This window comes from Alosa pseudoharengus, unplaced genomic scaffold, assembly GCF_046254945.1.
Source record: "Alosa pseudoharengus isolate Yale_2024_CS ecotype anadromous, Long Island Sound unplaced genomic scaffold, YU_APseudo_1.1 YU_APseudo_1.1_scf_3, whole genome shotgun sequence".
Classification (NCBI taxonomy): Eukaryota; Metazoa; Chordata; class Actinopteri; order Clupeiformes; family Clupeidae; genus Alosa; species Alosa pseudoharengus.
In genome coordinates this window covers 40,026,582-40,041,873 of record NW_027468718.1, presented here as the reverse complement: position 1 = coordinate 40,041,873, position 15,292 = coordinate 40,026,582, and the positions used below count along the sequence as shown (strand labels likewise).

At 40.3% G+C, this 15,292-nt stretch overlaps 1 protein-coding gene across 5 annotated transcripts in view; it reads left to right on the top strand.

The window, feature by feature from the left end:
- The window catches only part of armc8 (armadillo repeat containing 8), a 253,834-nt gene that overhangs the window by 61,383 nt on the left and 177,159 nt on the right, over window positions 1-15,292 (top strand). For all 5 annotated transcript variants that reach the window (XR_012981938.1, XM_076264244.1, XM_076264243.1 and 2 more), the window contains exon 8: window positions 9,386-9,461. Coding sequence is in view for 4 of the 5 variants with exons in the window: in XM_076264244.1 (XP_076120359.1) it covers window positions 9,386-9,461 (76 nt within the window). In the remaining variant the exon portion in view is untranslated. The remainder of the gene's footprint in view (window positions 1-9,385; window positions 9,462-15,292) is intronic.

Genomic DNA, 15,292 nt, shown 5'->3' with positions numbered 1-15,292 from the left:
ATGTACACTATTCTTTTTTCATTTCAATACAGTATATGAAACAAACCTCAGTTTAGATAATCATATTCACACATTTTGTTGCCTTATTGACAACCATGACCATGATAATTGATTTTTTTTTTTGGGGGGCTTTTTATGCCTTTAATTGGATAGGACAGTGGAGATTGACAGGAAGTGAGTGGGAGAGAGAGTCAGGGTGGGATCCGGAAAGGACCACGGGGCGGGAATCGAACCCGGGTCGCCGGCGTACGGTGCAGGTGCCCCAGCCAGTTGCGCCACGGCTGGGGCCCATGATAATTGATAATATAAAATGAATGTGCACCTTGAAATTCTAAAAAATCTTTCAGAATGCTTTCCATTCTTGAACTGCATCAAATTGCATCGAATCGCATCGCATCGAATCGTACTGAATCGTTTTTTATAAACATGTATCTTTTCTTGTTTCGAATCGTGCCCATGTATCTAGATGCGAATCGTATCGTCTTTTACATGAGAGATTCACACCCCTAATAGATAGATATCCCAAACATGAAATGAAGTGTTTGCACTTTCTGTGTATATTTTGTGGTATGTATTCATGGCAACAATGTTAAAAGTTTATAGATTAAACTGCTGGCTTCATTAGTCCATCATGCCTGTTTCATTCGTTCCGACCGTGGAATGCTTGAAGCGACAGTAGACAGTGAGGGTCATTCAAATAATTTGTAAATATAGGCTAGTTAGTTAATTTACTCGCATTTGGCAAGGCGAGTGCATCCCTATTTTAAACCCTGTAGCAAGTGATGGCGCGTCACTCCTTACGCCCTCCTATCAGTTCCTATGGCCACTTGGCCAGTGCGAATGCAAATGAAAAAACGGTTTTGGGGGAGAGTAGTTAGTAGAACTGATTTAGAAGTGGACTGTTCCTATAACTACATTCCTGTAACTACGAAAGACACTATAGTTGCTACATTGCTTTTGGGTAACCCAGCCCTGCACCACAGAGCCCTGCACAACTGTTTCACTGCACATTTAAAGCAGCACCAATGTAGTGCAGTGTTCCTACCCAAACAGCAACTTCATATGGCTATTTTACAAGCGATAAAACCTACTCTGAGCGATGTTTGCCCTATTAAAAGTTTGTGCCATCAAAATGATTTTGGAAACATTATTTTAAGGTAAATACAAATACTCTTTAGGGGGACTTTAAATGACACATGTATACACGTTAATTCAAGGCAGTCATTAGGCTGTATATGCTATTAGTGTCTCCCTATGTCGGTGTAATAGAACAGTGTCAGAGAAGCACCTACACTTTCTATCTGTCAGGGACCTGAAATGTGCATGTGGACAAGTTAATTCAAGGCAGTCATTAGGCTGTAAATGCTATTAGTGTCTCCCTATGTCGGTGTAATAGAAGAGTGTCAGAGAAGCACCTACACTTTCTATCTGTCAGGGACCTGAAATGTGCATGTGGACTCATGCACACACATACACAAACATTTATACCCAGTTGAGGATGCTGGGAGATCACTCTCCGCATCTTCTTTCTGTAGCCTGTAACTGCCTATACAGGTATTTCTTTTCGATGGCCATCCCTTCATGGTCCTTGCTTCATGTTCAAGGCTGTGATTACTCATTCTTCTCTCTCTCCTTCTAAAATAATGAAGATTAGATTAGATTCAACTTTATTGTCATTGTGTAGAGCAGTGTTTCTCAAACTTTTTCAGACCAAGGACCACTTAATCAGTAAAAAAAAAGCCCCACGGACCACCTAGCTAAAAAAAAACCTACTTCAACAGTAAATTATACAATAGGCCTACTCACTGAACCACCTTGATTGTCTTTGCACCATTGCTTATTGTGTCAGAGAATATATGTTTTAAACTAGCATGGCTTACATAGGCAGTGTTGCAGAAATGTTTGGATTTACATACAAGTTGGTTCAATATTGCAAACAACTCATCTATATTATATTTTACCACGTCTGCTCACGGACCACTTGGGCTAGCTTGCGGACCACCAGTGGTCCCCGGACCACACTTTGAGAAACACTGGTGTAGAGTACAAATTCAGAGACAACGAAATGCAGTTTGCGTCAAACCAGAAGTGCAAAAAAGCAGAAAAGTGCAATGTGACACACAGTATAGACAGGTGATGCAGTATAAGCAGTAGAAGACATATAGTGCAGTGTAGACAGTAGTATACAGTTAAGAAAGTGGTATGGTTTACAGTAATATAAATTAAATATAAATATGTGCAATGTATTAGCAGTAGCCTTATAAGAGCAGGATAGATATGGATATGCAGTGTGAACAGTGTATGAATATCATGTACAGATATGTGCAGTGTAGTCGCAGTAACATTATAAGACTAACAAGAATAATATAATATAGATATACAGTATGCAGTATATTAACAGTGATATTATAAAAACAGAATAAATATGGATATTCAGTATGAACCGTAGACAGATATATAGACAGATATGTGCAGTATAGTAACAGTCAACATTATAAGTAAGTGTATGCACATTAAGAACAGTAAAGAGCTGTAGAATATAGATGTATAAGCTTAAGTGTAATTGCACTATGCATATTTTTACGTATAAATAGAATACTATGGATGATATAGGGTAGTGTAATTGAAGATAAAAACATGTTAATAAATCATAGGGCTTAATTATACCACATATAATATTTTATAATAATTAATACAATAATATATTATAATATAATATATTCCACATCCACATAATCTTAATTTACACCATGCTCACTGGAGGACTGAAGGCATGAGCTCACTTGTAGAAAGTGTGTGATAAAAAAAACCCTAAGATTAAACGTAAGGCATAGGCTACCAGCTTGCCAGCCAGCATTGATTATGGGCAGTCTGGATGGATGGATTGATAGACAAATACTTTATTCATCCTGAGGGAATTTTAACTAGGCTATTTCATTCAAAATCAAAACATATTTGCCCTTTCTTGTTTGTCAAATAGTCTAACACGAACTAAGAAACTATATTTCTAATTCAAACAGTTTAGATTGTCTTAAAAACATTAAGCTATCTGCTAATGTCAACACGACTAGCAAACCACAAAAGTCACTAAATAACAAACATTGCAAATGTTACAGTCATGCACACATTGTGGAATTGCTGATAGGCCTAATAACGCCGTAATAACCAGAATAATTTGCAATAGCAACAAATAAAATTACTTTATTACCTGAGCTGATCCACAAGCTTCTGGTGTTGTAGTTCTGCTGCTCCGCATCCAGATCCAGATGTAACGTTACGTTAGCAGGTTGAGTGAGTCAATCTTCCGTAGTAAAACAAAAAATTACGTTTAAAACCTACCAACCAAACCACTGTAAAGCCTATATGTAATGTCTATGAAGAAATGTTCAAATATAAAATCGGTGCCTGAACGGCAGAAGTATTACACTGAACATAGGTTGGTAGGCCTATTCCTGTAACGCAAAGCGTGCTGTCAAGCAAGCCATGCAACCCCTTGTTGCTGAAGGACTCCTTCGCACGTTTACCGCAGTAGGATTCGGTGGTCACAAAGCATAGACGTCACAAAGGGGTAAATGGATCGTCCAGCGACAGCAACCGTCATAGCAACGACGCCAACATTCTATGAGAAACATTTTAATGTGAGATCGGAACGTGATTATTACATCATCCGGAACTTTTTCGCAAGCCGGAACAAATTGTTCATGACAGCACACATCTCTTTATATAAGGTCTCACAGTTGATGGTGTATGTCAGAGTGAAAACAAAGCCACAAGGACGAGAGAATTGTTCGCAGACCTGCGAGATAGGGTTGTGTGAAGACACAGATCTGGAGAAGGGTACAAGAAAATTGCAGCATTGGAAGTGCCCTTAAATCCAGCAGTGTAGGACCGACGTTGTTTCTTATTAGAATTGTCCATGACTGTTTATTTAGCGATGCATTGGCAAGAATTCTAACGTACGATTTCAAACCAGCATGTAGACACATCATAATAAAAACATAAGCACATCATAATAAAAACACATGCACAGTTTTAACGCACTGGCAGACAAATTTTCTTGTTTTCAGGATGAGACATCTTAAAAGAAATCAAATTGGGGGGGCAGCCGTGGCCTACTGGTTAGCTCTTCGGACTTGTAACCGGAGGGTTACCGGTTCGATCCCCGACCAGTAAGCACGGCTAAAGTGCCCTTGAGCAAGGCACCTAACCCCTCACTGCTCCCCGAGCGCCGCTGTTGTTGCAGGCAGCTCACTGCGCCGGGATTAGTGTGTGCTTCACCTCACTGTGTGTTCACTGTGTGCTGAGTGTGTTTCACTAATTCATGGATTAGGATAAATGCAGAGACCAAATTTCCCTCACGGGATCAAAAGAGTATATATACTTATATATACTTATACTTACTTACTTACTTAAATACTTCTTAAATTAAGTCAAATGTTTTTACGAGAAAGCACTAGGTAAGTGTCTTTATACTGAAAACAACACCAACTAGATTTTGTGATCTTGATATAACATTAATAACACTTGGTTAAGTTTTATTAGATAAGCAGTTTTTGCAGTGTAGAAGTCTTCTCCATCTGTCCTCAACGATGACAGACCAGTGGCATTAACATCACACTGCATGAAAGTGCTGGAAAGATTGGTGCTGGCACACCTCAGACCTCAGGTGACCACCTCAATGGACCCACTGCAATTTGCAGTTGGTGTTGAAGATGCCATCATCCATCTACCTGCTTCAGCAAGCCCACATCACCTTGATGAATCTGGCAGTGCAGTGAGAATAGTGTTCTTTGATTTCTCCAGTGCCTTCAACATTATACAACCTGTATTGCCACGAGAGAAGCTAGACAGGATGCAGGTGGAGACATCCATAACATCATGGATCGTTTACCTGACGGAAAGACCACAGTTTGTACAGATGGGAGGATGTGTGTCCGAGCAGATGGTTAGCAGCACAGGAGCACCACAGGGGACTGTACTCTCCTTTCCTCTTCACATTATACACCTCAGACGTTCAGTACTACTCTGCAACCTGTCATCTGCAGAAATACTCTGATGACTCTGCAGATGACTCTGCAGTGGGCTGTGAGAAGGATGGGGAGGAGACTTGTCAGACAACAGAGTGAGAGAAAATCATTCCTGCCCACTACCATAACTATGTAAAAATTGTATTCTTGGCCAAGTATACTTCCGTATACAAGGAATTTGGTCTGCATTTATCCCATCCGTGAATTAGTGAACACACAGAGCACACAGTGAACACACAGTGAGGTGAAGCACACACTAACCCGGAGCAGTGAGCTGCCTTGCTACAGCGGTGCTCGGGGAGCAGTGAGGGGTTAGGTGCCTTGCTCAAGGGCACCTCAACCATTCCTACTGGTTGGGGATCGAACCGGCAACCCTCCGGTTACAACGCCAAAGCCCTAACCAGTAGGCCATGACTGCCCTATTTACAAAAACTCCCCTTTGTGCCATGTGAGGAGAATCTTATTCTGATAGACAATGCACAGTGCACAGAGGCTTGCACAGAGGCTTTATATCCAATTGCATTTACTTTCGACTTGTATGTATATGTGTCATATATGTTTGTTTATATTATTAATTGCTTCTGTAACACCATAATTTCCCTTTGGGGATAAATAAAGCTATCTATCTATCTATCTATCTATCTATCTATCTATCTATCTATCTATCTATCTACCTATCTACCTATCTACCTACCTACCTACCTACACCCAAATAGTTAACACTCAGAGTTTCAGAGAAATCCGGTGGAGCTGGAACTCTCAAGCCGAGCTTATTATTATTATTAACAGTCATAGAAATGTGAGAAAATAAAGTTTGTGTCCCGATCGAATCTGAGCCAAATATTTGCGCTGATTCTTTGGCCACACACCACAGACTGTGAGGGATGAATGAGTCCTTTTGGGATTAGGGATATGAAGGCCCTTCTCCAGATGTAGGCAGTGAGCTCATGGCTATGCTAAACAGTAGCTAGATTGAGACACAGACTTGAACCAGTTGCAAACAATCTAACACACTAGTTGCAATATTCTCCTGAATTGGCATTGGCCCAATGGCAGTAAAAACTACCCTCTGTGATGATACTTCAGACTTCGGTTGCTGCTATTCACAACTACCATCATTACCATCTAGTTTCCAAGATGTGTGCAGCTAGATAGATAGATAGATAGATAGATAGATACTTTATTCTTCCCGAGGGAAATTTTTAGCAAGTAAGCTAGCTGGCTGGTGCTGAGAAATGAGTTTGTGTGATTTCCTGAGGTGGAAAGAGATTTTTTTCAGGTCTTAAGATATCCTTTGGTTGAAAATAAATATCTTTGTTACCTTTTGCTGGATTATTGGCATGTCCCTGGGTCCTAGGTCTTTCATCTTAATTCCCTCTCTCTGGTAGCTTCATTAACTTATCCAGCAGACTATTTAAAAATCACGAACTCTCGCTGGTAACCTAGCCAGGTTAATTTCCCTCTCTTCTCAAACTGACTATTCAAACATGTCAGTGTTTCCCCTACAATGTATTCAGCAGCGGCGCAGCGCCGCTCCTGGAATTTAATCACCGCTGAAAAAAAAACACGCAAGTGAACTTCAGGAACAGCTGCCGTTCGTTCAGGTTTGATGTCAACAACTAATAGTAGGCAAACGTTGATTACGTTTATTAGCAGACACAATTTTGTGCAAAAAAACGTAGCCTACATTATGTTGACTAAGGAACCAAATTAGACACGCCAGCGAGGTAGCTCGCCCCTACCTTCAGTAGCCTATTCCCAGGTAAATTCCACGCATTGTTTCGTTTTTGTTTATACAGTCAATGCTTTCGAGCCCTGTGTTGCTAACATACCTAGGCTGTGAAACTAAGCTCTAGCCCCACGGTTGTCAAACTGGGGTACGCGTACCCCCAGGGGTACGTGGACTGATTTCAGGGGGTACACGAAAAAATATCGAAGTCATATGCCTTTTCAAACGTTTTCTCTATCCCACGTTGGTAACTTCCGCATTTGCACTGCACATTAAAAACTTATTTTCTCCGCATTAACAAAATATTCGAGAGTGGAGACAGAGAGGGTAAAACAGCGTTTCTCAAACTGTGGGCCGCGGAGACATGCCAGGTGGGGCGCGAACTGACGTGAAAAACAGGAGTTTTTATTATTTCTTTTTTTTCTCTGTAGCCTAGGCCCAGGTAGCACCCGACGCACTGTGTTATTCATAGGGAAGCGCTCGTGTCAAGGCAGCTTAGTTAGTCCCGGCCTGAATGAGATTTTGAACGAGGTTGTGAGAGTGGTGAATTTCATTAAGACCCAGCCCTTAAAAGCGTGTCTATTCTCCGCACTTTGAGAGGAGATGGGAGCTGACCAAAAGGCTGTACTGTTTCACAGCGAGGCAAGGCTTTCCCGAGGTAAAGTGCTGTCGCGTGTTTGAGCTTTTGGAGGAAGAGCGCATGTTTGAATCTGCAAGCACGTTCACTAATGAACATTTCTTGACGAAGCTGGCCTATTTTAGCGATATATTTGGAAAGCTCAATGAGTTAAATCTCCAGTTACAAGGCAAAGACAAGCAGATAAGATCACTGCATTCAACAAGACGATTGTGTGTGAGATCTATTTAAAATCATTATTATTCAGCACATTTGTAGGCCTATCATATGTTGACTATTGATGAGATTTGTATCATGTTTATGATCCTATTCATATTCTCGACAAAATTGATAAAAATAAATATTAATAAAACAATTTTAAAAAAAACTTGTTAACAAATTGGTGGTTTTGGGGGTACTCCGGAAGATCATAATGTCTCAGGGGGTACATACCTGTTTAAAAGTTTGGGAACCACTGCTCTAGCCTATTGGTGGGTTTAATTGAATTTGAGTAATAGGCAACCATTTACATCTGGAGATAGTTTGTAATTCCTGTAGAGCTCACCAAAATTATAGAAATGATACAAAACACTTATCTCCTATAATCCAAGATAGATTTTGAGCATTTCTTTTACCAAATGACATGGAAAACATAATTCATTTCATCCACATATTCTTATGCACCATGCACAACAACGCTACTAAGTTCGCTTAAAACCGTGAGAATCAAGCAAGCCTTATGGGCCGTCACAGCCTTAAAATGACAGGCACTCAATTCGACTTGCACAGCACCAATACAGTGTAATGACATGAAAGAGAAGTCTATATAGTTTATACAGTGCTGTGCAAAAGTTAAGACATCCATGCTGAAAATGACTAAAGGGAGGAATAAAAAACATCTGTTGCCTTTTGTCTTAATGGAAAAAAATAGGAAAAATCAATTCTTTAAGGACATCAATTATTTTTTAATGTATCATGTATCGTAAATAAATAAATGTTATTATATAAATACATGTCTTAACTTATGCACAGCACTGTACATTCTAAATACTAATAGTTTGTACAGTGACCTGAGATTAAGCTTTATTTTTTGTAATTAATTGTAAATAATAATTTTCTGTTGTGTGTGTTGTGCCATTTCATTTTGTTTCATTTCAATTTCTAATAATAAAGTAAGTAATAATCACTAATAATGTAAATGAAAAAGGTGAAAGAAAAACATCAATAATCCTGTTCAAGTAGGCCTACTGCAATAATCATGCTTTGTAAATGTCAATTTCTTTCGACAAAATCCACCAGAAGTCACCATTTAAGGAGTATTTTTTTCTAATTTTTCTTTTTTTTTTGGGGGGGGTGGGGGGGGGGTTCCTACAATCAACAGCAGTGCTGCTGGAAAAAATTCTAGGGGAAACACTGCATGTTTATTTAAGATGTGGGCTAGACTATATGAAATGCCTGAATGTGGTTGATGTCTGTATAGAGGCACGCATGCTCCCTGATCTTGGCTTCAAGCTCATCCAGCTTGTCGCGCGCATCTGAAACAAAATCTCCTGTGCACGATCTGCCTGCGCGAGGCTAAAATTTCTCGTGCGACAGAGGAAATGACGCAATTTTGATGTCACATTGTCGCGCTACCGGTCGGGTGCGGCGAGTATGTTGGACGCTTTAAGCTGCCCAGAGAGAGGTTTCCATAACACATGAAATATGATGTTTCCAAGCGAGGTGAAAAGAGCTTGAACTAAAGATAAGACGGTGGGGGTCTGGCCTGAGATGTGTCTTCAGCCAGAGATGCAGTGGTGTGAAATCCATACTATCTGCGTCGTACTGAGTAAATCAACTGAAGGGAAGGGATGTATGTGTAACAATATCTTATCTGTCACTTAATGGTCAACTCCATGGATTTTTCTTTTCTGAAATTTGTGGTGTTGACCTCATTAGTACTACAACTGACTAGTTATATCACCTCACCCTCTGGATTATCAATTATTCCTTCCTTTTTTTTCTCACCCTCAGGTGCAAATGCAAGCTCTGAAATGTTTTTCAGTTCTGGCCTATGAGAACAATCAGGTCTCCTTAACCTTGGTTAATGGTGAGTCATTTAAAATTCTGTCTTTTCAATTCTCCTCAGAATGGTACTTAAAGAAATTGTAGGAGGCTATAAAAGCAAAGGGAAAACATCCAAAACATTGCAGGACATTCCATATAAGGGGATTCTCATTTTTGCGTTGTCATAATTTTATTTTTTTTCACCATGATTTCTTTTTATACTCTCACACTCTGTCCCCAAATCTGAGCTGGACCCTAGCTCAATGGTAAGGCATCCGGATGTAACCTAGGAGACCTGGGGTCCCATTTATAATAATAATAATAATAATAATAATAATAATAAGCTTTATTTGTATAGCACCTTTCATACACAGAATGCAGCTCAAAGTGCTTTTATAAATGCGGCTACACACAAATAATCGCGTGAATGGGGTTTTTTAGGCATGTAAATTGTAAATCAGTGACATCTAATGGTGAGATCACAAAACAAAGCTCAGTCCCTAACAGAGTGCATAAAAAATATCCCAACATTTCATTTTATAATGTTACTACCTCTGTGATCGTTATCATTCATTCATATCGCAGGCTATAATAATAATAATAATAATAATAATAATAATAATAATAATAATAACTAGAAAAGTATTTCCTGAAGGAAATACAGTGCTGATTGTTAAAGTCATTGGTTGCTATGTTGGTTGCTAGGTTGTACCTGTGGAAGTGGTTGCTAGGTTGTTGCTAGGGTATTTGACATGGTTGCTAGGCTGTTGCTAGGTCAGTTGTGGTGGTTGCTATGCTGGTTGCTAGGTGAAACTCATTGGTTGCTATATTGGTTGCTAGGTTGTAACTGTAGAAGTGGTTGCTAGGCTGTTGCTAGGGTATTTGATATGGTTGCTAGGCTGTTGCTAGGATACTTGAGGTGGTTGCTAGGCTGTTGCAAAGGTAGTTATGGTGGTTGCTATGCTGTTGCTTGGGTACTTGAGGTGGTTGCTAGGCTGTTGCTACGTTAGTTGTGGTGGTTGCTAGGTTAAACTCATTGGTTTCTATATTGGTTGCTAGGTTGTACCTGTGGAAGTGGTTGCTAGGCTGTTGCTAGGGTATTTGACATGGTTGCTAGGCTGTTTCTATGGTATTTGAGGTGGTTGCTAGGCTGTTGCTAGGTCAGTTGTGGTGGTTGCTATGCTGGTTGCTAGGTTAAACTCATTGGTTGTTATATTGGTTGCTAGGTTGTAACTGTGGAAGTGGTTGCTAGGCTGTTGCTAGGGTATTTGACATGGTTTCTAAGCTATTGCTAGGGTACTTGAGGTGGCTGCTATGTTGGTTGCTAGGTAGGTGGTGGTTTAATATAGTTGGAATGGCTAAACAGTTAAATAGGTGGATAGTTTAAATGGTTAAATTGTTTAACAGTGAATTATTGTGGTGAGGACTTTTATTTTGAAACAGTTGTGGACAGAGGAAGCAGTGGAACAGGATCTGTAGACAATGAGATTGTATGCTTCTCTTTTCCACTGTGAATGGCCTCCTCAAGCCACCTGATAGTACCATCTATCAGACTGCATCTGTTAAACGCTGCTCAGCCTTCTTGAACTTTTTTCACACAAAAATTGAGGCAATCCATCAGCAATTGGAGTGTTCAATTACTAAGCTGAAACAACCATGCTCCTTGATTGAGTTGGTCACACCTACAATATATGCACTCAGTGAATTCAGTCTCCCTGCTGAAAGTTACATCTCTGGTCTCATCACCAAGTGCAACTCCTCCACCTGTCAGTTGGACCCTGTTCCGACAAGCCTGGTCAAGATGTGCCTACCATCCATCATCTTAATGATAACATCAATAATTAACACCTCGCTCATCACTGGTCAAGTCCCTCCTTCATTGAAGACTGCTATTGTCAAACCAACCCTGAAAAAACCTGGGCTGAACCATGATGACCTCAACAACTACCGACCCATCTCCAATTTACCATTCATTTCAAAAATTATGGAGAGGGTGGTGGCATCTCAACTCCAGGATCATTTGCAGGACAATGATCTGTTTGAGCCATTTCAGTCTGGATTTCGACCAAAGCACAGCACAGAGACTGCCTTGATGAAGGTAACAAATGACCTCCTCTGCACAGCTGATGCTGGACTGATTTCCATCCTAATCCTCCTTGACCTGAGTGCAGCTTTTGACACCATATCCCATCAGGTGCTTCTGGAGCGTCTTACCAACATTGGAGTGCTGGGCAGTGTTCATCAATGGTTCACCTCCTGTCTCTCTGGCAGGACACAGCTTGTCCAGATTTTGGACCACAAGTCGGAGAGTGCTGCTGTCACAAAGGGAGTGCCACAGGGGTCTTTTCTGGGGCCCCTGCTCTTCATCATCTACCTCCTCCCACTGGGAAATATCCTGAGGCAACATGGTGTTCAGTTTCACTGCTATGCTGATGACACCCAGCTTTATATGTCCACCAAACCGACTGCCTCCCTTCCTCCTGCTGTGATGACTGCCTGTCTGCATGATATAAATCTGTGGATGACTAACAACTACCTGAAACTGAACAGTAACAAGACTGAATTACTTGTTGTTGGCTCAAAAACAACGTTGGCAAAGATGGAAAACAGACTCTCCCTATCTGTAGATGGCTCCAACATGGCCTGCTCCACCAAGGTGAAGAGTCTTGGTGTTATACTAGACAGCACACTTTCATTCACTGCCCATATTAACAGTGTGTCTCGCAGCGCCTTTTTCCATCTGCGCAACATCCGAGACTGCGCCCCTCCCTCAGTCAGCAGAGTGCAGAAGTACTTGTAAACGCCTATGTTACATCCCGCTTTGATTACTGCAATTCCATCTTCTCTGGCATTCCACAAAAATCACTCCACCGCCTCCAAATAATCCAGAACTCTGCAGCCAGGATAGTACCAGGCACAAAGTCCACAAGCCACATAACACCTGTACTGTTGCAGCTACACTGGTTACCAGTTACCCAGAGAGTCCAGTTTAAGATCTTACTGTTGACATATAAGGCCCTGCATAACCTTGTTCCCAATTATATCACCGACCTCTTGAAGAGCTACACCCCTTCCAGCTCGCTGCGATCCTCATCAGCTGGTCTGCTCAAGGTGCCCAAGATGAACCTCAGCACCATGGGAGAGAGAGTGTTCTCCCACACAGCCCCAAAGCTATGGAACTCACTTCCAAACATCAGGCAGTGTGAATCCACTGCCCAGTTTAAAAAGGAACTAAAAACCTATCTCTTTAGACTAGCCTATGGACTGTGATATGGCTAAATGGCTAAATGGACTAAATATTTATATATATACATTTTTATCCTTTTTTGATATATATATTTTTTTCCTTCTATATGTTTTATCTGTGAAGCGACCTTGGGTGTCCTGAAATTCGTTTTTAAATAAAATGTATTATTATTATTATTATTATTATTATTATTATTAAAGCCTGAGAAACTGACAGTTGGTGCAGGTGGCCTGGCCACCTGGCCTAGGATTCTAATTGCTTAACAGCCCGATTGTGATGTCATCAGCCCAATTTTAAGTCTATGGGGAAATTTTTAGTAGTTTTTAATTAATAGTTTAAAAAGTATAAAAGTTACAAAGATGAAAAAAAACAAAGCCCGGATGTCACAAGTAAGACCTACGTAACAAAATTTGAATGAAGTTTCTATGTTAAGCGGTTGAAGCTGCATTAACTGCATTACAAGAAGAAGAAGAAGCCTAGGAAGAATAGTACTGTGCATTTTCATGCACTGTAATAACAGATAATAAGAAGAACAGTGACATTTACATGCAATGCAATCAGTCATTCCTCTTCGTTGCTGTGACCGTTTATGATCCGATCAGCAACATATCAGAAATATAGAAAAGAGAAAGAGGCACACTATATAAGGTAGGCTATGTAGGTAAGGCTATAGCTATATATGTCTACACTAAACTGCATCCAATGTTTCACTAAATCACCTGTCTCTCAGTAAGATATTGATATTAATGTTGTAATGTAATATATTAATGTTGATACAGGCTAAATCATGCTGATTGAGAAGCCTCTCTCCCGACAGTGCAACTTACTACGAGCATTTGTGCTGACTTTAAAACTCATGTTTGCTTTGCTAATTTATGTTGACTTCTGCTGACACTGACACCCATGGATGTTTAAGAAGATATTGCTTTCGTGAACAGAATACAAAATCTAAGAGCCTATAGTAATGGTAGAGTACATAAAAACGTGATTAAGTTGAGTCTCCCTAATTGAACATTTAGTCTAGCCTATTAAAACGCATACGTGCATCACTTTACACTCACCTTATGTAATGTAAATGTAATGTAATATAATGTGTAACGCTTTAGAATAACATGTGCTTATTAGGTATTAACAGTGCATAATAAGCAGTTAACAATTCATTACTAACAGTTAGTTAACTGTTGTTATCCTTTAATAACATTAACTAACGGTTAACATGCAGCTTGTAAGTGTTAATAAGCAGCATTCAAGCATATTTGTTAAGACGTGCACCTCCAAAAAATGAGGCGACGCAGACCGCAAGGACTGTGATTGGTCAACTCGTCCTGTGAGTTGATAGTCGGTGTTTCAACTTCAAGCAGCCTACTGAGGGTAGTTAGCAACATGCTAGTTCACTGACATAAGCTTTGCAAATAAACTCAGACATATTTTGGTTACAATGACGGGGTTATCCGTCTGTAAAGTGTCTATATGTCAGTAACGTTTTGAAAATTAGCACTTCGCCAGCAAGCAGTACTTTGTGGGCAGTTGTGCTAAAGTTTGCTTGCTACCATAACTTAAACTGGCTGGCAGACACCTGGCAAATAACCTTAGACTTATTTGCTGGTTACAGTAACTAGGTCAATGGATTTTACCGTGTCTTTCTCGATACTTTGTACAAAATCTAAGCAAGAAAAAGCCAAACAAATAAGATTAATATTTTGGCACGATAGTCTATGGGGTTTGCCATTCTGAGTAGCAGAGCCCGTTTACATTCTCTGTGAGTAGGCTACCGTTTCGGTCATAGGCTACAGTCTTGTTTCGGTGGTGGGCGACGCAAACACAGGCGACACCGAGCGTTAAGGCGGTGAAATGCACCACGATCCAAAGCAGCCCGACGCAGAACCATAAAATGGTCAATGGAGTGCCGGCGTAGCTACGCCATGGAGTTGACGCAGAAGCATGTTGAGCCCTTTAGTGTTAACAAGCAGCTTGTTAATGCTTGTTAATGGTGTATAAGACAAAGAGGTGGATAACTAATACACTTATAAGACCGTTCTTACCTGTTTGTAGTAAATTTTGCAGCCCCCCAATCTAAAGCAAGGACCATGTAGCCTAGAGTTCTACAAGCCCAACCTTCTATCTCTATATATATACTGTACCTATCTATCTAGCTCGGTTAAGCTGTGAGATGCACCTTCAAAATTGCTGCAGCGAGCAGGACTTGAACCCCGGCCTCCTGCGTTAAAGAGTGAACTGCTATGTACTGAGCTAAGTTCCTGTATGATATCGATGAATTTGTTCATATGATCCTATATTCTGTTAATGTTCTATATCATACCAGATATCTTTTACAAATATGTTTCTGATGGAAAAGTGGTGTTTAATTTCCATAATCTTTGTTCAGTGAACGCATAAAACAATAGTTTGTCAGCAGTCTAAAGATATTATGCCAGCTTTGTATCAAAGATTCTAGAACAGAGCTTTGTATATAGTTTGGTTACCTAGCAACCGAGTGTTAAAGACGACAAGTGTGGGTGCGTTCAATGTCGCAAACATAGGCGAACGTTCGCAATCGATTTTAAACATGTTTCAGTTTGCCTTTGAACAGAAGCGAACATTGGTGGTCTGTTGCTGCATCAGTGTCA